Below are 22,865 nucleotides of genomic sequence, written 5' to 3' on the forward strand. Positions count from 1 at the left end.
AGAGCCTTTAACATTTAGAATTTTAGAAGCTTTCCCAATTTATCTACCAGAGAGGTCCTCTTGGGCTAATTACAGGTTACTGAATGTTCAAGAACTATGAAGAACAATTTTAAATCACTAAATTTTTAGTAATCACAAAAGTATTTGGAACTCAAAATGTAGCTACAAGGTTCAAAATGCTTAAAAATCCAATAGTCTCTCAGTCGTAAGTAGTTCCCACTTGCCCTGCTCAGATATCCAACCTTAAGACACATTTGACACTTAAAAGAGTGACCTTAAAGGATCATCCTAGTTGGGTACACTGTAGAAAACTATTACAAACTGGTCTGTTTTTTTACTTTGACTATTATGAAAAGACCAGATGAGATATTTAATAATCCATGCGGGGAGGGGTGGGGGGAGTCCTGATTTGTAGCATTTGCCAGTTTCCTTGGTGTGAATTTTCCCACCACAGTCAATCTTATGAAATCACTGAATGAGAAATTGGGAATAGATGAGCATAAGTTCACCATTATATAACATCTCCACCACACAACAGACATAAATAAACGTAAGAGCACAGATAATAGTAAAAAAATTAGAAACTGATGAGGTTTGAGTATTTATTACCTTTGTTTTTAATGTTGTTACATTTTATTTAAATATAATAAAATTTAACAGTTGCCCCTCCCCCATGGGTTGGTATGGACTATCTCTGGCACACCACTTAAACGGGCCCCAAAACTTACCAAGAACACGTGCTCAAATATCTGTGTAGGACTGTCCATCTGACCCAGAATCACTATCATTTCATTATCTATAAATTCCTTGAATTCTCTCAGGTTGCAAACCATTTGCATTTCCAACTCAGTTCGTATCTGAAACAAAGATGACATATTATACTAATTTCTGTAAAGTCCCTCTGAACTTTCAATCACTCACCATTTTTAGCCCCATACCTATCCCACTCCTAGCCTTGACACAATGAGAACTTAAGGTCTCTTACCTCTTTGGATGTGATATTCTCCAAATCCTTCTGCATCATAATCTCCCTTAATTTGGTTTTAATTAGTCTTTCTGTTCGCTCACGTTCAGTTGGTCTGAGAAGAGAGAAACAAAAATTTTTCTTAGGCAGGAATTTAATTAAGTTAATGAATGTGCTATTTGATTATGGTTCCAAATTGATAGGTTTCTATTACCTTTAAATTTATATTAGGGAGGAATGGCCAAAAGAGAACAATATTTTTAAAAATTTCTTTTCAGAATGTAAACGTAGAAATTATTACTTAAAGACGTTGTACATGTCTAAAAGCCCTTAAATATATTCACATATATAGATCCATGAAGGAATAAAGGCAAATAAGCTACATTGAATGTAAACTTTAATGGAGGACCATAATCCATATTTTCTCATCAAGTACCCCTGAGTACCACTTGCTGAGCTGGGTAGGCCAGTGATGTGACCCACTATGGAACTGGGTCTTCTGTTGCATAAAATGCCACCTAGTGTTTGTCATTCATTCATTGCTATGGTTTTAGAAAACAGGAAAGAGGCAAGAGTGATTTCTGCCTTCTTTAATGAGGCAATTTGCTTCCAAAATGGGTTTCAAGGATTAACTACCTGGAATATTTCCACTCAAAATTCTTTCCTTTTCACAAAAGCTCTCACAATATCACTGTGAAATGGTTATCCCCATATTTCAGATAAAGGAAATAAAAAGCTGAAGGGTTAAATGACATGCCAATGATCACATACACTGGCAAGAGAACCAGAACTATCAGCCCAGCTTAACACTCTATCTGCAGGATTATGTTGCTTCCCTTAGTCTTCTGATTCTTTTAAAAATAAAATTACCCTTGGAACTTTAATATGAAATCAAATTAGGAAGCTGATTCTCCAATTACCAGACATATTGGTTCAATGTAACTGGATGCTTCTCTCAAAATGCATTATTTCATATTATGCAGAATTTGACTGAGGCTGACAGAGAGGACTTTCCGTCTCCTCTTTCCCTTCCTACCTACTCAAGAAAGGTATCTGCTCTGTGCCTCCTTATTTGGAGATGGAAATGGACTAAGCCTTTAGGCATCCTGCCTACCCTTGCTGCCTACAGCCTTATCACTGGCTGCAAAAATAGCTTTAGTAATCTCCAAAGATGGATGTTCTGACCCCACAACCTTGGGGCTCCCTACCACTTGGGCTTTTAGTTTTTCATGAACCCTGCAGAATACAGCTAATAATTATACCCTGTCAGTCAGCCCTCAGCCTCCCTGTCTTGACTAGGACTAAAATTCTTCATCATGTTCCCCACCATTTTCCCTAGACATTGATAATGGTGGAGAGTTACACACTTCAGTCTTCTATTAAAGAGAAATATTGGTAAAGAACAAAGTTTAGCATCTTTGTGCATGGTTTAGATTCCCTAGTTTAGCAATCTTTATCCAACTCCTTCACACTTGCTTGAGGCAGAGTGGTTTGGGAGCAGACACATGTAGGTTTTAATTTTAGTCCTGCTGCTTAGTAGTGGTGTGAACTTGAACAAGTTCCTTCCTTTCTCTGAGCCTCTTTCCTTTTATATAAAATAAGGAAAGTAACAATATCTGCCTCATGAGGTTCTTATGAGGATTAAGTGAGACACTTTATGAAGTGCCTGGCATAGCATTTGACCTAAACTGGAGGCACCATTTAGGTATGTTCCCTTCTTCCCCTTCCTTGGATTTTAAAATATAAACTTTATTCACAGAGCATTTAAGTTCATTTGGCACACATTCTCCCTGCGTTTTCAGCATATTTAAAAATTTTTTTTCTGGTCAACTTAGGGAGGAAATGGAAAAAGCATTACAAGACAAATACACTTTCTCAATTTCACTGGAGAAAAATTCAGAAAATACATACAAACACAAGAAAATAAAAACCACTGAAAGTCCTTCTATCAGAGACAATCGTTATTAAAATACGGTGACTGATAGCTTTCAATCTTTTTCTATGAACAGATAAACATTTGTTTATTAAATTATCTTAAAACTGGGGCTATATTGTACATACTAAGAACTAATATTTAATGAGCTTCTACCAGGTGCCAGGAAGTATATTTCACATTATTTTTTTTGTTTGGGAATGTAGAGAAATTATGGGCAATTTCATTTTCCTCTTTTGTATTATAATTTCCAAATTTCCTCTAATAAAATTATGAAAATAAGAAGGGTTTTCTCTCTTTCATTTAAGTCTGGTTCAGAATGTCCATTTTTGAGTCAGATGCAACATTCATTCCTCTGGTACCCGTGAACCAGCTGTAAAGCCAGAAATTAGTAACATTTCCCAAGATTCTGAAAGCTAAACTAACCCTTACCTTTTTTGTTACTGTGGGATCGTGAAAGGATTAAGGCTAATGAAAAAGAGGTCCTAGTACCAATAACACCCTTTCCATTGCTTTTCTGACTGTTCTGTTCACACAATTCTTGGAAATTTCACCTTTTCCAGTAAAAATCATCCTGTATAATAAGAGCCTAATATGCAAATTGTCCCCTCGACCAGGAGTTTGACTAGGGGGCGGGGCCAGCCGGCCAAATTCGGGAAGGGAGGTCCTGGTTGGCAGCCCGCAGCCCCTAGGGACCCTAACCGAGCAAGAAATTCGTGCACTGGGCCTCTAGTTTATTATATTATCTGAATTAAGCCTTTTTTTTTTTTTTAAATCATGAACTATTTTGGTATTACTTTAGGAATCTGTAGACGAAGGTTTAGAAGGTCAGGTAGTAAGTAGCTACTCTTCTTTCCCAGCTATAGAATACCTTGGAAATGCAGAAAGATCAACTCAGAGCAAAATAAACATCCTGATTAATTTCCAAAGCAGGAACTAAGTGTGAAAAAAATTTCTAAAATAGTCACATAAGTTTCAACACACAGACCTAAGAGGAAATAAACATCAGCTCCACCTTAGGCCTTTATTTAACTCACAGTACACCAGGAAGATTTAATAAAATCTCACTGAGACAGACTTAACAAGGCAAAGGTCTTAACACAAATTATAAAATATTGAAAAAAAATCTGCACAGATATCAGGTTAGAATTAACATGAAACGTAAGTATTATTTTTAATTGACTAGAAACATCTTTACTTGACTTTTTTTTTTTTAAATCCTCACCCAAGGACATGCTCTGAGAGAGGAAGGGAGTGAGAGAGACACAGAAACATCAATGTGAGAGAGAAACATGAATTGGTTGCCTTCCGTATGTGCCCCAACCAGGGATTGAATTCGCAACCTTTCAGTGCATAGGACTACACTCAACAAACTGAGTCACTCCAGTGGGAATAGAAACATCTTAAGTATTGGAAACATCCTTTTAAAAGCTTCTCTTTGTCATTAATTTATTTACCAAACATTTCTTTCACAGACAATGCAAAGGCAGACTTTAGCTTAACTCCTTTAAATTCGAATTTCACATTAGTGGAATCTGAATTAATGGGATTTTATGATATTGCAGTTCTTTTCTATGGACACTATATTGTGCCCAGGAGTGAAACTCCTCAGGCCTTTGCAGACAACAGAAAGCACAGGGTTCTTTATGTGGCAGTTGTGTAGACAATGACTAATATTGCTGGGTAAGACTAATTCCCCAAGAGGAGAGATTAGGGAGGAACAGTTTGTGGCATCCTAGAACACAACAGAGAGGACTTCCATGATCCTTAGCAAACTGACTTACATGTCAGTGAAGAGGGCTGGAGAGTCAGGCCGGTGGGACTGTACATCTTGCATGGCATTCCATTCGTTGACTGATGATTGATCTGAGTTGATATGGCTCTCATAGTAACTCACCCAGGTGAGAAACAGGCTGCCTGGGTAGTAGTTATGCATTCTGGCCACTTCACAAGCCTTGTGTAAACTCTGTAGTGCAGACCTGAAAGATACGCAGGGAAATGAGCACTGTAGAATATGGAGGTATCAAAAGGCCAATAATCTATGTGTAGTTCAATCTCTTCCAATTTTTAAATCCTATAGAATTTGGTCTCTGGAGAATCTACTCCCTGGAATTCAAGATTCTCTGATTCTGATTATAGTAATTATCGGATCATAACACTTGACTAGACAGTTCGTGCTGAAAGATATAGAGCAATATTAAGGTGGGGGTAAAGGGAAACAGGAGAACTGACAACTCAACAGTAAAAAACAGGTCCAGGTACCTATGAAACTCATGACCCCATAGTTGCAGTCATGCTGCGGCTATGCTGTGTCACCAGAGAACTAAAGATGGCAACCATTTGCTATAGAAAGATATGTTTTCCTTGGCACAGAATCATGTTACAGCATACATTCTCTATTATTCTTGGAAGCACCACAAAGATCACAGATAGATGTCCCTAAACTTTTAGGATATGTTCTTGAATGTCCAGGCAGCACTGATCTAATGACGTTTAAAATTCTTGCTGCCTTAGTCTCCCAATTTCTTTAAACCATTTATTCATACACTTGAGCTACTTTCTAAGAACAGCTCTGGCTATTCTTAGACTAATTACATCTCTGACTCTGAACTCAGGAACCCAAGAAGAGTAAACAAAACTGAAAAGTACCTTTTTGGTTATATGCTTAGGAAAACTAAAGCCAGATATTCTAGAAAGTTAGTTACACAACAGCAGGGATCTTTTTATGTTTTGTTTACTGATGTATCTCAAGTGTTTAAAAGAATGCCTAGTTCATAGTTGAAGCACAGTTAGTATTTGTTGAATGAAATGTGTCTTATTAAGCTATAAACCAATGTCTTTCCTAAGAGAAAAGAACAGTATGAGAGAATTTTGTGGCCAATCCATTTCCATCTTTTTTTTTTTTTAAACTGATTTTAGAAGGGAAAGGGTTGGGTGGAGGGACGGAGTGGGATAGGGAGAGGGAGGAGAGAGAGAGGGGGAAACATCTATTTATTGTTCCACTTATTTATGCATTAATTGGTTGCTTCTTGTATGTGCCCTGACTGGAGATGGGACTCACAACCTTGGCTTATTGGGACGATGCTCTAACCAACTAAGCTACCCGGCCAGGGGTACATCTTTTTCTTAAAAATGCCTTTTAATTTGTTTTTTCCTCATAATAAAAGTGATCCATGCTCACTTTGGAAAATTTAGGAACCTCAGGTGAAAGGTAGAAATATCTTATAAAAGGCAGAAATGTATAGCTAATAAAGCATTTCATTTAACAAATACTAACTGTGCTCCAATTGTGAACTAGGCATTCTTTTAGGCACTGTAATCTAATGGCCCAAAAATAACAACTGGTAAGGTTTCAGTAGAGATTTTTCCAGTCTTTTTGTCTATGCATAGATCTACCATAAATATATGACCATATTCTGCATACTATTTCAACCTGTTCTTTTATTTTATACTTCATCATCAACATCTTTCTATGTCAATAAATATTCTTCAATTAGATACTTTTCAATGGTTTCATACTTAGCAACATGGACATATCATAATTTAACTGATTCCTATTTTTCAGATATTTAAATTGTTTTCTATTTTTTCCTATTAGAACACAGACAAACATTCTTATAGTTGAAATTTTTGTACACGCCCATGATTATTACCTTAGGATACATTCTTAGAAATAGAATTACTAGGTCAAAGGGCATGCAAAATGATAAGGCATATTGGCAAATCATTCTCCAGAAAGGCTGTTCCAGTTTATTCTCCCATCAGTAACATATAACAATATCTGTTCCATGAGTCCTTGTCAACCCTGTATAATGTTAATTTAAAAATAATACCATTACCAATTTGATAAGAAAAAAAGCACATACCAGTATATTTTTATCAGGAAAACAGACTTTTCCTTAAAAACAAGGTTGTGGAATCTTTAAAAAATGCTTTTCTATTATTTAAAGTTAGCAAATTCTCAGAGAATTAAGTCAAACTCAGAGAATTCTCAGTGATTTTCGTTTCATTATGCAGATTCAAAGGAAAAGCCAGCTTAGTGTAAAGCACAGGATATTCAATGCACGTTTTCCTCATCAGGAAAATACATGCTTGAAAAGCATATGCCACGAGCGCCTGGCACAAGTGCCCTAACATACACTCAAGCTTAGCCACCTCAGATACTGCAGCTGCCTACAGTAGTGGGAGGCTGCACTAACTACCTTCCTGTATAGGAAACACCTGGTCTAAATGCTGCTTTGATACACACATCTTTTTTTTTTTTCCTGTGACTTTCAGTTTACTTCTCCCTGTGTGGTACACCAAAAAAGTTTATTCTGCAGGAAGCTAACAGAGCTAGGACTAGTCAGTCTGCTGTAGAACAGCAAGACTTGAAATAAGGTTACTGCTGAAACTTTACTGTTTAAAAAATTAACAATGCTTTGTACTTCTCCCCAAAATATAACTGTCACTTATGAACTTATGCTGTTTGGTTTTACTTGGTACCTGGGAATACATAGGTGAGTTGCCTTTAACTGAGCCCGAGTCAAAGGCAGTCATAAGTTTTCCATGAGAAATTTATTTGTGAAATATGCCCTAAATCTAAAAATCTGGTCTCAACACATGACCTGAAACTCTGTCCTACTTCAATTACCCCATGAAACGATAAGACTGTTAATTGTTCAGCTGACTGTTTTGGGACCCCACCCACCTCAAGCCTATCAATCATGTTATTCAGGAGTAAATGATCTCCCTGGAGTCTTTTACAGGCTCCTTTATTTCTTGTTTGGCTTTCATTCTGTCCATTCTGTTCCTCACGAGGACTTCTACTACAAAACAGGCAACTGAATGAGGACCTAAAATTCAAATTCCTGACTGGGGGACAGACATCATTCCTTAGATATATTAGATCATTTTTTTTTGGATAATCTAGAAAAAAAAGAGAATAAGAGTTTATTCTGTTTAAATATAAGAGATACTTGAAGACCAGTTATGCAACCCCTCTAAAACCCATTTTCTCATCCATAACAAGGAGCTGATACTACTCTTTTGGGGAGCTTATGTAATGATTATATGTAATCCATGTAAAGCACTAGGCACAATGCCTGACATACAGTAAGTAAGCTAAAAGTGTCAATATACCAGCTGATGGTTATTATCAACTACAATTTTTTTCTAGGCTTTATTTGCATTATGCAAATAGTTTGACAAACAATTACCAGCCATTTAAATGAAGCTTTTCTATCTATAAGGTAACTCCATCAATGCTATCCCTGATTACCTTAAGAAATTGAACGCTAATGCATAGTAGTAGTGTGATATTTAGACCTGGCACTAGATTGCCACTAACTTAGTCAATAAAATTCAGTTCTGACTATCTGATTCATTAAGTATTTGTTAATGAATATTAACAAATATTATTTGTTCACCAATGTTCAAGGCTTTCCATTGTGATAATTTGAAAATTAAACTTCTAAGTCATCTTTAACTATGACGGCTACACAAACAGATCACACAAAACTCTATATACACAAACAGATCAGCATTTTCAAAGAGAATTGTATCATTTCAAATACTTCTCACAAAATACTGCTCTACTAACACATTAAAAAACTTTCATAGAGATATTAAAATTCTTACCACATTGCCTGCACAGATACAGGTTTGAATATGTGGATTCTGTTATCTGTTGATACGCTGAACCCTCTAAGGAAAAAAGAGTAAGACAAAAATCCACAAATGAGAGTGGGTTATTTCAGTTGTGCGTTTTCAAGGCTGCTTCCTAGGCTACTGGCTCAGGCACTTCATGTAGACTAGAGTATAGGACATGACTGAAAAGCTTCAACAAATTGTCTACTTTTATGTACTTAGCAGAATGAATGGACTCCTACGTCGGAATTAGGGAATTACATAGTTTTCCTGCTGTAGCTAAGGACAAACTGTTCAGCCGTATATTTCTATTTGGAAATCTTATGGGTATGTAGCAAACCTGACCCTGTTTTATAAACTGGAGCAAACATCTTGGTCTCTTGGGGACACATTCTAAAAACACCAGGGGTAGGGGTGGAAGGTCACTGGAAGGAACTGGCACAGAAAAGGGGTTATACTGTAGGCTGACAGCTGGCAGAGGCAGCAAGAGGTTATTTGAAACAGAACATATCATCCTCTGGGAGAACATTGCAACAGTCCCACATGCTCAGATTAAAGAGGGAGCCAACAAACTAGTTCCTCTTTGTTTGGATTCTTACCACAGTCAGCCTAGAAGAACAGAAGTGAGAGGCCTTGGCAAATTGCATTTTTACTCCACTTCACAAAACAGGAGTTTAAAAGGACTCATTGAGCTGCTGACATGACAATTCATGTCATGGGCACAGTGGGCCTCCCATTCAGCTGAATGAATGGGTAGTGAGATGGGAACCCCACCCCTTGGCTTTCTGTAGGAAGATAAAAAGGGAAAGCTCTTACCCATCACCATCCAAATGAATTAGGGTGTCACTCCAGAGAGGCAGGACTAGGCCCATGGTACAAGTGCTACTGCAAGACAAGAGGCAGGTCCATAAGTCACTCTCTTTTATTCTAGGCAGCGTTCTGTTTAGTCCTTAAATATTTAACAAAGAAAACATTGACTGAGCTACTGAATTACTGTCTTGCAAACGGCCACTGTCTAAAAACTCCAGGTGACTGCTGCGGACTTGTGATGGCAGGTCTCAGCCCAAAGTCACAGAACCCAACTCAACTTCAAGAATTATTTCTAATGACAGAAACCACTGCTGGCTGCTGAAGACCTCTGACTATGTCATTCATTCAGTTTTAATTCTGAGGTTTACATACATCTTTTGAACCCCAGAATACACTAAATAGTGTAAATGGGAAAGGGAATTAAAATATTCAAAAAAGTAACTGTTAATGGCTTGTGATGACATTAAGAGGGACAAGAGACCCAACTTAAATAAATGCAACAGTGCTTTGTGACTATGCACTGAACTAGCACTGCTGAAATGCAGAGTGAATAGGAATGTCAACAACCAACAGGGTAGCCCTGGAATGGTGTATTACAATATTATTTAAATCACACAAGGAGGAAAGTTAACAGGTAGAGACAGGAAGCCAAAGACTCCTAATTATGTGCTCTATCATACCACTTCTCTGGACAACTGTAATCTAACCCAGATCTCTGCTTTTTCTCCCTAAGCCTGCCATAAACTACTCCCCCCGCTCCATCCAGTTTCCCAAAGGCTCCTACACCCTCTCCCCACCACCAATATATCTAGAAAAGTATCAGGTATAGGAGAAAGAACCTTGGATGTGGGAGGTAAAACAGTGAAGTATGGTTAAGAGTACAAGCTCTCGCCCTAGCCGGTTTGGCTCAGTGAATAGAGCGTCAGCCTGCGGACTGAAGGGTCCCGGGTTCGATTCCGGTCAAGGGCATGTACCTTGGGTGCAGGCTCCCGGCCCTGGTCAGGGGCATGCAGGAGGCAACCAATTAATGTGTCTCTCTCACATCGGTGTTTCTCTCTGTCTCTCCCTCTCTCTCTAAAAATCAATGGAAAAATATCCTTGGGTGAAGATTTAAAAAAAAAGAGCACAAGCTCTGGAGCCATTTGGGCTCTGGAACCTGAGCTCTTGCACTAACTGTATATAAAATCGTAGGCAAACAATTTCATTGCTTTGTGCTCTGGTTTCCTCGTCTGTAAAGCTGGGATAGAAATACCATCTTCACTGGGCTGTTTTGAAAATTAAATTAGGTAACACACTAAAAAATGTGCAATAACTACTATTTATTGAGCAATGATACTACGCTGAAAGATCTGGATTTACTCTCCTTCAGTACTTCAATTCCTTTTGACAACTTATTTAACCTCTCTTCTCAGCCTTAATTTCTTCATCTTGATATGCAGGTAACAAGACCCAGCCTCAAAGGGTTATCATGCAAATCTAAAATATTTAAGGTGAAACATATATATTAATGTACTGATATGTAAAACAAATGTTGAGTATGAATCTGTAGTGGGTGCTCTACTACAGCTGAAAGTGATTTTGGGGGAGGGGAATATTATGAAAAAGTATTAAAAACAACACAAGGACTGACTACCACGCTTTAACTGTTGGAGTCGCTGCAGTGCTAACGAAGGCCATGCCCTAGTTGAGCTGTGTCTAATCATTTCCACTGCACTTGCTGGCCTGTGTTCTCCAGAGTCCACCAGTGGTTCCAGAGTTCAAAAGATTCAAATCAAGATTGAAACTGCTTATCTGCATTGAAACCCTAGCCCCGAACTCCAGATGCACAGTTATCATCCCAGAGTTTGGGAGGGAGGAAGACAGCTCCACCACTATTTTTTAAGTTTATGAGTGCAAGGAAAATTTGTTTAGAAAATCATTTCCCAAGGTGGAGTGCAATTATTTTTAGGTTTTTTGTTTTTATTTTTGGTGAGTACTTAGCCAGTTCCTAGCAACAACTATAATTTGACAAATCTGGAAATTAAGCAACTACAGAAGAAGATATAGAAGATGAGCTTGTGACCAGACACTAGTTAAAATTTTGGACAAATGACCATGATATGTAGAAACTAAACCTCATGTTTTCAGCTTGTATTCAGGTTAGAATGCTTTTTTATAGTAAGAAATATAGCTTTTTCATACAAAAGGAAAGAGAGGCCTGAATTAGGCACATCTATATTTTTATCCAGTTTACCTTGAATCATGAGATTTTTCTCTATTATAGTTATTTTATTAGATATGCACTTATTCAATTATTTATTTATTGTTAATCCTCACACAAGTATATTTTTCCATTTATTTTAAGAGAGAGTGGAAGGGAGGGGGGAAGAGAGAGAGAGAAACATCGATGTGAGAGAGACACATCAATTGGTTGCCTTCCACACTCACTCCAACCAGGGCTGGGGAGCTTGCAACTGAGATAAATGTCCTTAACTGGAATTGAACCCGGGACCCCTCAGTCCTCAGGCCGACACTCTATCCACTGAGCAAAACTGGCTAGGGCCAACAATTCATTGAGCCTACATGTACCAAACATTTCAAGGTGTTGGGAGTACAAAAAAAAAAAAAATAAAACAACACAATAAAGCTATCTTGTTTTATAACCTTGAAATATATCCAATGCAATTTGGAAACCAAGATTATGCTGTGTATTAAAATATTTATTACTTAAATATGCCACAGTATTCAAAGAACTTGTAAGTAGGCTAAAAGAAGTGCTGTAATATATCTTGAGAACTACTTGGGAAGAGGATGTCATAAGCAATCTGCATTTTACTTTGGTTTAATACTGTTCTGAAACATTAACTTTTTCTATTGTCAGATACAAAATGATACACATTCCTTCAACAGCAATTAGATAAACATGATATTAGATTACCTGAGCACTACTGTTCTCAAGTAGGCAGCACTTCTCTTACTGTCCAAGTAGCTAATTCAGAGGATATATGGAAATTCATAACACCAAGTTTATCAAACACAATGAAAACCAATTTTTATAGCTTTTCATATCATTTTTGTTTTCCATAAACTAAAATTTTCTTTTGCTAGGTTTGATTCAGGCAGGACTATTACTGAAGATAGATGCAGTTCACTGAGGATAAAATACTGGGCAGCTGTATTAATAAGCAGTTTGTTTTTTTTGGGAATGTTTAGGAGAAAGTAAAAGAGATAACAGACATCTTATTTCTCACACTCTGAGTCAGGAGAATCTGAATTTGTTGCCTTCTCTCTCTAGGGCAGCAGTGCTCAACCTGTGGGTCGCGACCCCTTTGGGGGTCGCACAACCCTTTCACGGGGTCGCCTAAGACCATCAGAAAACACATATATAATTACATATTGTTTTTGTGATTAATCACTATGCTTTAATTATGTTCAATTTGTAACAATGAAATTGGGGTCACCACAACATGAGGAACTGTATTCAAGGGCCAGAAGGTTGAGAACCACTGCTCTAGGGGAAGACCCAAGTGAAGTTTCCGTGTAGCCCCAGTGCCTGTTTTAGGGGGGCTCCAAAGGAGGAGTCGGGATGAAAGAAGCAAAGGAAATAAGATCCGGAGCAGCGCTGTCCAACTGAACTTCCTGCAATGATGCAAATGTTCTACATATGTCCCGTCCAACATGGTAGCCACATATAGCTAGGGTACTTGAAATGTGGCTAGTTGTAACTGAGAACTGAAATTTTAATTTTATTTAATTTTAATTTATTTAAATAGTCATGTTTGGTTAGTAGCTACCATACTGGACAATATAGATCTAGAGATATAAAAACCCAAATCATAGGTCTTAAAATACTAATGAATGTAGGCAAGGTTGGTGATCTTAGAGGATAAATGTTTACTGAAAGGTCTGTTGCTTAGCTAACACCAGAGGTTAAAACCATGCAGGAGGAACAGCTTCCTAAATGTGGCTTACAGACTTGCGTAATTTCAGAGCACACAATTAAAGGCTGTAAGTGGTGTACAAGGTAACAACTCTCACCTTTGATCTTGTGAACCCACAAATCATTTTCAGGCTGACTGCCACTACAAGCTCAGGTAAACACTAGTTTGGGAAACTTTACTGTGACAATGTAACCCCCACCCCCACATTAAAACAAGTAGAATCACTCCCAGTCTCCTCTTCTCTTTGTGGCTAAATTCTCCCAGGCCTGGGTCACACCCCTCGCTTCTCCACAGTTCCATTCCAGTCCTGAGCCAGGAAGTCAATGCTTTGAGACATCTGGCAGGATTTCCTGAGGCCTGCTATCTAGAGCGCAGAGATCTGCTTAGCAGTCACATTCCACAGCCTTCCCAAGGTCTCTCCAGAAAGAGTGGGAAAATAAAAAGAAAAGCAGCAAACCTTAGAGATACAATAAAGCCAGGTTTTGTGTCACGTCTGATATCTCTAATCATAGGACGCAAAGTGCCACTAAAGTCAAAGGTGCATGATTATAAAAGTTTCTGTTTTGAGTTTAAGGAAAAAGGAAGCAAAACATTTGATAAAGCAAGGTGTAAAGCCATGAATAAATACAAGAGAATGGAGTTAAAGTGGGCTCTCTTTGAACCTAGGACTCGTTGGTACAGTATCACTAAAGCAAGTCATTACTGCTTAAAGACGATTGCAAAGAAAGACAGCTCCTCCCCTCACCCCTCCTGGAGATACAAGTTAAAATCGTCTCCACCTAAAGACGAGAGGAAGGTAAGGAATAGTGTAAATTAGAAACACATTACCAAAGACATTCATTAAACATTTTCATCTCTCAAGATTGTGTGACTAAGATATTTTTGTCTTCTCTAGTTTTAAGCATTTAACTTTAAGAGTAGCACTGCATGTTTTTGTGATAATTCAAAAGACAACTGGAATAGGTTATTTAAAAGGAGTCTTCTTGTCCTCCTTTTGTGATACCATACCTGTCATTAGAAGAGAAATCCATTCCTAGAACGATGCTTTCTTCAGTGTCTTGTCTACCATTGGTTGAAACCACTACCATATAACGTGTTCGATTCTGGTAAGTACTTTCTAGTCTTACAGCCTGGAGGTTAACAGACAACAAAGAAATTATGAAATTTAGAAGGTCAATTTTAGATCATTCAACCTTTTTTACATCAGCATCTTAAAACATACTTAGGGAGATAGCAAAGCCAGTAGTTAGAAGACCTACATTCAAATACCAGCTCATGTATTAACTATAAAACCTATAAATGTTACTAAATTAATTGGAGGGAGAAATAATAATACCTATCCTATTGGGTTTTGATAATAAAATAATGCGTGTACAGCACAGTGCTTGGCATACAGTAAATAAATGCTCAATAAATGTTTGCAATTAGCACAATTTATAATAATAACAATTACCAGGTCATGTTCTAAAAATTGAAGAGGGGAATGTGAGGTTGTATGAATGGGAACATTGGACTCACAGATCCAAGTCCCATAAACAATTATAATACAAAGCAAACTATTAATATCTAAGAGGAGTTGCTCTATTGAATTCCTATAGATTATATACTATAAAATTTCTTTAGTGTCAATAACAATTGAAGCTTATATTATTTTTTATCATAAAGTTTATATTTATTGCTTATTTATGATATTTTAAAAGGGCCTTCAGAAAATTTGAATATGGACATGGTCTTAGATGATATTAAGGATTTATTGTTAGTGTGATAACGGCATCAAGATAATGCCTTTTTCTTAAGTATCTGAAATGAAATGACATGGTATTCAAGTTTTACTTTAAAATATTCCAATAATGGGAAGCAACTAAGATGTTCTTCAGTAGCTGAATGGAAAATCAGTGGTATAGCCAGACAATGGAATATTATTCAGCACTCAAAGGAAATGAACTATCAAGCCATGAAAAGACATGGAGAAATCTTAAATGCATACTACTAAGGGAAAGAAGCCAATCTGAAGAGACTAGGTACTGTATGATTCCAACTCTATGACACTCTAGAAAAGGCAAAACTCTAGAGTCAGTAATGATCATTGGTTGCCATGGGTTAGGAAAGCACGGAGGATTTTTAGGGCAGTGAAACTGCTCTGTATAATACTGAAGTGGTGGATACATGTCATTATTATTCTTTTTTAAAAAAATATTTTTATTGATTTCAGAGAGGAAGGGAGAAATAGGGAGAGACAGAAACATCAAAGATGAGAGAGAATCATGGATTGGCTGCCTCCTGTATGCCCCCCACTGGATCGAGCCTACAACCCGGGTATGTGCCCTTGACTGGAATCAAACCCAGGACCCTTCAGTCTGCATGCCGACGCTCTATCCACAAAACCAAACCAGCTAGGGCTACACGTCCTTATTAAAACCCATAGAATGTACAATACCAAGAGTAAACCCTAATGTAAACTATGGACTTGGAGTTGATAACGATGTGTCAATGTAGGTCTATAAATTGTAACAAATGTACAACTCTGGTGGGGGATGAAGATAATGGGGGAGGCTATGGGGATAGAGGGTATATGGGAAATCTCTGTACAGTAAGTCCTCACTTAATATCACTGATAGCTTCTGCGACTTTAAGCAAAACAACATATAACAAAACCAATTTTACCAGGGGCTAATTGATAGAAGCAAGCTATGTTCCTGTGGCATCTCATCAATATTGTAACAGAAAACAAGGTTGAATGAAATTACATTAGTTGAGGACCTGCTGTACCTCCTGCTCAAATCTACTGTGAACCTAAAACTGCTCTAAAAAATAAACTTTTGCAGGTTAGGGATACGTTCATGGCATAGAATGTGGTGATGGTTTCATGGTCTTTACTTATTTCCAAACTTATCAAGTTGTATACATTAAATATGTACAACTTTTTGTATGTCAATTATACTTCAATAAAGTGGTTTAAAAAATGCTCCAACAAAAAAAGAAAAAAAAGGGGGAACTAGATGAAAGAAATCTGGCAAAATGTTGATGGTTATTAAAGCTGTGTAATGGGTTCATGAGAATATATTTTGTGCTTTATACATTTGAGAATCTTATTAATAAGAAGCTCAAAAAGATACTTTATAAACCTTAAAAATAAAGTAAAATCACTTCCACTCAACATTCATTCAAACATTTACTATATATCTATTGTGTATACAGTCAGAGCAGAAGTGCTGAGGATTCAAGGGTGGAGAAGAAAGAGAAATATAGTCCCTACCCTCATGAAGTGTATAGTGTAGTCCGTTCTTTTTCTCTATTGACAAAAAGCCAGGGAAATGTGTACTAGAGGCAATTTCTTCTGTATAAAACAACCCCACCCACATTCCTTATCTCAGAAGAGAGAGTTCCAAAACCATTAATTGGCTCAAGACAATTGTCAGAAATTTCTTTTTGGAATTCTTTCAGTACTGTTGTTCCTCTTGGAGTCTCCTTCCTCTAACTCCATCACTGGCCAGGCAATGGGAAAAAGAGACATAGTTACATAGCTCAAATGACCCATTTACCAAGGTAGCGGTGAGATTCCATAGATATCTTTTTGTCTCTATTCTGACACTCCTACGAAAAGCCAGGGAAGCACAAACAGCAGAAGTGGCTACATTAAAGCTTGTTTCTACTAGGAAGTGATACAAGAAGTAGTGTTCACCATTCTGATTCCAAGTACACAAGGTAGAGAGCTGCACTGCTGGCTTTGTGTTCTATGAAGAGAGCAGTTCAACCCAAATTCACTGTGAGAAGCTAAGAGGAACTAATACTTAAGTTGATGAAGGTCTAGCCCTAGTGTGCTGGGACCAAGTGAGCAGTATACACATAGAGCTGTGGATAGGAGTACATGCAACGTGAGGTCTGGAGGCATCATCGACTCTGATTCTAGAGATGCTTCACAAAATATTAAACTAATCAGAAATTCAGTGCAGGCAAACTAGAGTTTCTTATAAACAAGATCTCAGATATTATTATATATCTAAACTTGGGCTTGCCCTGGCAAGCTCTGAGCCAAATGTTCACTTTGCTGAATATGTTAGAGGCGCTTTTATCCTCTGTCAAGGCTCTGAGAATTTCTGGCATGGCTCAAATACAAATGGCATGGGAACAACTGAACTGCGGTTCTGATAATTTACTGACAGCTTCTACACCAACTAGTGGCAACTGATTAGCTAAGCTGAAGCTGATAAAAGGAAAGAAAATAACCTCCATAATTATTAACTATCATGCATGTTATCGGGCCAAGTTAGCATGTGGGCAAGTTTCTTTGTAATATTCAGTGCAAACACTAGTTGTCTCCTTTTATTTTTTTAAAACCCTGACCCAAGGATATTTTTTCCATTGCTTTTTAGAGAGTGGAAGGGAGGGAAAGAGAGAGAGAGAGAGAGAGAGAGAGAGAGAGAGAGAGAGAGAGAGAGAGAGAGAGAGAGAGAAAGAAAGAAAGAAAGAAAGAAAGAAAGAAAGAAAGAAGAGAAGAGAAGAGAAGAGAAGAGAAGAGAAGAGAAGAGAAGAGAAGAGAAGAGAAGAGAAGAGAAGAGAAGAGAAGAGAAGAGAAGAGGGAAACATTTATGTGAGAGACACACTAATTGGTTGCTGGGGATCCAACCTGCAACCCAGGTATGTGCCCTTGACCGGGAATCGAACCTGAGACCCTTTAGTGTGCGGCCGACATCCTAACCACTGAGCATACTTGCTGGGTATATTTATTCTTCCTTCCCTTCCTTCCTCCCTATTTATCTATCAATAATATACAAAGCATTTCAAATGTTTGGCCCTTATGTCAACAGATCATTCCAAACCTAATGGGAAAGGCCCCAGTCATCTCATTCTGATTTAGGCCTAAATAAGTGGCATATCTCAGATTCACTGAATTTTAAGCTTCTTAGATGGAAAAACAGCACTTAGAGGTCCTGGGATTTGATGATGGACCTCTAGATAGTATCCACAGGAATTGCTAAATTTTTACTAATGGGAAGTGCAGCTTATTTAATCAGGGGGTCAGGAGCCATGACATTACTTCAACTACAACCTAATTAGAAGAATGAAATGAAATTTTTTACAGAAAAAATTCTTCAATGTCAGAGGATTAACCTCAGGCTCCAAAATTCTTCTTAAGCTTCAAAATTCTAGGTTAAGGAATTAAAATTTTGCCAAAACCGATTTGGCTCAGTGGATAGAGCGTCGGCCTGCGGACTGAAAGGTCCCAGGTTCGATTCCGGTCAAGGGCATGTACCTGGGTTGCGGGCACATCCCCAGTAGGAGATGTGCAGGAGGCAGCTGATCGATGTTTCTCTCTCATCGATTTTTCTAACTCTCTATCTCTCTCCCTTCCTCTCTGTAAAAAATCAATAAAATATATTTAAAAAAATTTTTTTTAAGAGCCAGAGTATTAAGAAAAATCAAATATCCACCCTGTTTTGAGGTTCATTTCATATTTCTTTTTGGGGGGAGAAGATTAACAAAACATAATAATCTAATTTAATTTACTAAGCCAATCAGAGAAATTTAACTTAAAGTGGTAGTTTGTACATAATAACCTAATATTAGAATTGGCAACAATTCCAACATTTCTAGTCTCCAGAACTTACATGGAATAAATGACTGGAATAAGACAATGATTAAGATGCATCTGATTAATGAAAGTTCTCAATGAAAAGGATAATACTGCAGTTTATTTTAATTGTCCACACAAAACATATTTTATATTTTTAAACTTAGCAGCAATAGCAATTGAGAAAATTATTCCAAGAAAGTCCATTTATTGACTACATTTGAAATCCTATTACAAGTTTCAGGTGAACTGGATCCAGCAATCCTAGGACTGAGGTAGGTCTGAGAAGTAATCTGCTTTTGCTTTATTTCGGAGGCAAGAACCAAACCTGATTTCAAAATTTATCTATAAAGAGTGATGTTAAAACTTCCCTCAGTAACTAAATTTAAATGTATCTGATTACAAGCAGCTCACAAATACCATCTGATCCAATAACTTCTCTCCTCAGCATCATCCAATATCAGGAAATACTCCTCCCTAAGCTTACACTGTATCTTTGCCTTTAATTTTTTTTTTTCCCACCAAGAGTCTAACATCATGTCCCTGCATGCAATGTTTACCTGCACGGAAGCCACGTTATAAAGTCCCAACGTCTAGACAGGCAGCTCACCCAGTTTATTAGAGAAAGCTTTCAAAAGTATGTAAATATTAAATTCTTGCCAAAAGAACAAAGCAAAGTCAATATCAAAAATTAAAGGAGACTTTATGTGACACTAGTAAATTAAAGAACACAGAATTCAAAAGTAATAGAGCTTGAGGGAGTCTTTGGATATTATTTTTTAAAATCTATCTTTATGAAATTCTTAAAGAAGAAAAAATCTGACATATTCTGTGTAGCTATTAAAAAAGTTTTATTTACTGACATGGAAAAATATCCACGATCAAGTGTGAAGAAAGAAGATTATAAACAGCACTCGTATTTTCATCTATTTTTGTAAAAAAACACAACTCTCTCTGGCATACTTTTGCTTAGAACTACTTAGCCTTTTATTTCATACGTCCCCCAATCTCATTCATCCATTAATAAGTTCTCAGTTATCCACTGTCACCTTTATAAACACACACACATGCACCCACTTGTGCATCCCCCTCCCACTACCCCCAGACATAAGCCCTTATTATCTTAAATTACTTTATACTTTTGCTTCTTAGAATTACAGAGATAATGCTTTAGACAGACTAGAAGGTTTTCGGATGCTCAGATTTGGCTATTTTCATCACTGTCCACCTTAGTAAGAACAATTCTCAGAATCATTCTCTCTCTCTCACTCTCTCTCTCTCTCACACACACACACACACACACACACACACACACACGACTAGAACACACACACACACACACACACACACACACACACACACACACGACTAGAAGGGTACTTATCAAAATACTTTAGGCCTTTCTGTATTGTCTGATTAAGAGAAACAAAAACCAATATATTTATACTTAGAAAAAATAAACCCATTTTCTTTTTGGAAAAAAAATTGTTAAAACAAACAAACAAACAAAAAACTCCTTTTCTTAAACTCTCCTGCAAAGTACTCAAAAACACCTCCTCTTATTAGCACACTTCAGCTCTAGTTAAAAACATTAGTTGATATTAATTCAAATGTTAGAAAAGTCCTTAAATTCCCAGTCTATTTTTTAATAAATAAATGGGTCTTTGATAATGTGCAACAGTACTATAAAACCACTGTCTTCATTGTATCAACTATGGTTTTCCTAAGTACTAAAGTTAATGCTTGAAACTATTTTGAAAGCAGGGTTCTCTGGAGAAAAAATGTAGTCCTAATTTTAATGCTGAAGCAAAATGTGGGATTTGGTAACTCTATTTGTTGTTGAGTTATTAAAAAATTAAAGGCAGGGCTTTCAGTTGACTATCAAACTTTTAACCTTATGCCCAAGTCCCAGAATGAGAGTTTTAGCATTCCAAATTTAACTCAAAACAAAAGGCTTTGCTTTGAGTCTACAAACGCTCCTTTCAGTTAGAAAAGTGCTAATTTGTCCAAAGCACACAATGTATTCACTCATTTTCTTGAAGATGACTCACACAATAATCTGAAACATAATGACTATGTGTTTGTAACTATTCAAACAACTGTAAAAAGGCTTGTCATTTGAACTCTGAATTAATTCAGAGGCATCAGTTACATTTTCTGAATTTACATTTTAAATATGCAAAGCAGCTGAAGCAGCATATTTTAGCAGGGAAATAAAAAATTTAATTGCTAATTCTACCTTCCTAATTGCTCCCTTAATGTTCTCCCATGCCTCTTGTGGTTAAAATTATTTTGACATTTACTAGTAGAGGTGTAATCAAACCCATAGGTTATCAATGAGAAAAAAGAGTGAGCGACAGATGTCAGATTTAGCTCTACCAAACCACACAATTTTTGGAAACTATCAAAAAATATGTATTGGACACATGATATATGCAAATAACCATTATTATGGGTTACTCAGCAGGTAGAGTCCAACAAGTGGCAGTTTCACAAGGCTCTGCAGGTGATTCTGCTGTACTCTATAGTTGGAGTATCACTATTTTGGAATAGTAATGCTGTAAGAACTGTATTCCACTTTGTTCATTTATTTAAGATAGAAGTATGTAAAGAAATATAGAAAAAATTTGTAATATAGAAAAGTGTATAAGTGCTACTTTAGGATTAGAGTATAAAATAATTACAAAAGGATTTCTTATTTCAATTCCTTTAAATTTCAAAGTTAATTTTTCAACAAAAATTAGTGGTCATGCCAAGGTGATAGAGGCAGCAATTGAGAGGGAATAAAAAGACATAATTTAAACAAATAATAATTATGTGAATAAAGAATCAGTAATTACCATAGAGTTCAGAGGCCTCATCATCAACTTTCTAGTCATTCTTGTATTCTACTCATTATTTCTCTTCCCAGAGAGAAGCAGAGATCAAGTACTTGAACTTGACATTACCCACCTAACCTGGAAGAGTTCATCATCACACACCTGGATTATTGCAATAACTACCTAGCAGGCCTCCCTAATTTCAGATGTCCACCTCCTCCCCTTTATTCTGTATTCGCTTATGAGGAATTTTTCTTAAATACTGTAGCTCTCCCAGTAATTCCTTGGCTCAGAAACCTGTAATGCTTTACTACTGCTTACTGCAGAGGTAGAGGCACCACCTCCAGGTGTTAATCTAGAGGTTCAGATAGGGGATATAAATGAGTGAAGTAGGCCATGTGAATATTAAGTGCGTAGAAAAACTTTTCACTTTCCACAAAGAAACATACTCATCCCATTTTTGTTTTCCTACTTCTATGAGATGTTTTACTCTAAGAAAACAGTGAAGGGATGATCACAAAGGGTGACACATGGCTTTACTGTCCAGGAGACAATAGTATATGTGGAGATTACGGTAGATTAAGAACCCAGGCCACATCAATGCTCTCCCCTCCACCACATCTAGTCAAGTTTGGCATAAGAGAACAAGGTTTCAGTGTTGCCAGAATTTTGAAGACAAGACTCAAGTCTGGATTTTTATGTGAAATCACCCAACTTTAAAATTCTGGCTGAGATTAAACAAACAAACCCTAAACAAGGTATCAGTCCAAACAAAACATATCTCTGGCCTATGGACTAGGAGTTTGAGACCTTTAGCTTGGAGCATGAAGTCCTTATCTGTCTGCCTTGTTTCTGGTATCTTATCTTCACTATAGTAACAATAGTCCCCATATTTAGGTAGCATTTTATACTCAGTATGCTTTCACATCCATTTGATTCTCTACACTGTGAGAGAAGATGGAAAGCAGGCACAGACAGGCTAAGCAACTTGTCCAACATCAGATGAGAAGTAAAAACTAAAGCCCAGGTCTCCCAACTCTGAAACCAGCATAAAACCTTGGCCATTTCACTCTCATCTTGTCTCTTTCTAGTGTGCTTTTGCTTCAGTCGTGTCCTCATCTAGAATGAAGGTCTCCTTTCTTCTTGCAATGTAAGTCAAGACTCAGCTCAAGCTCTACTACCTACATAAAACCTTCTTCAATGAGGTCAAGTCTCCAAG

At 37.1% G+C, this 22,865-nt stretch overlaps 1 protein-coding gene and 1 non-coding gene across 32 annotated transcripts in view; both read right to left on the reverse strand.

The window, feature by feature from the left end:
- Positions 1 to 22,865, reverse strand: part of SSH2 (slingshot protein phosphatase 2) — a 215,751-nt gene that overhangs the window by 33,910 nt on the left and 158,976 nt on the right. For 10 of the 31 annotated variants that reach the window (XR_002830897.1, XM_023759549.1, XM_023759534.1 and 7 more), the window contains 7 exons: positions 14,264 to 14,385; positions 12,253 to 12,303; positions 9,342 to 9,410; positions 8,517 to 8,582; positions 4,682 to 4,876; positions 986 to 1,079; positions 729 to 881 (listed from right to left, as the gene is read on the reverse strand). Coding sequence is in view for 30 of the 31 variants with exons in the window: in XM_023759549.1 (XP_023615317.1) it covers positions 729 to 881; positions 986 to 1,079; positions 4,682 to 4,876; positions 8,517 to 8,582; positions 9,342 to 9,410; positions 12,253 to 12,303; positions 14,264 to 14,385 (750 nt within the window). In the remaining variant the exon portion in view is untranslated. Of the gene's footprint in view, positions 1 to 728; positions 882 to 985; positions 1,080 to 4,681; positions 4,877 to 8,516; positions 8,583 to 9,341; positions 9,475 to 12,252; positions 12,304 to 14,263; positions 14,386 to 22,865 lie in introns of all 31 variants that reach the window. The other 21 variants (XM_023759542.1, XM_023759545.1, XM_023759538.1 and 18 more) reach the window with 9 other exon arrangements.
- Positions 19,974 to 20,053, reverse strand: LOC111827380. The gene has a single exon (XR_002830903.1). It is a non-coding gene; the product is annotated as a small nucleolar RNA U2-19 (small nucleolar RNA).

This window comes from Myotis lucifugus, unplaced genomic scaffold, assembly GCF_000147115.1.
Source record: "Myotis lucifugus unplaced genomic scaffold, Myoluc2.0 scaffold_157, whole genome shotgun sequence".
NCBI classification, from domain to species: Eukaryota; Metazoa; Chordata; class Mammalia; order Chiroptera; family Vespertilionidae; genus Myotis; species Myotis lucifugus.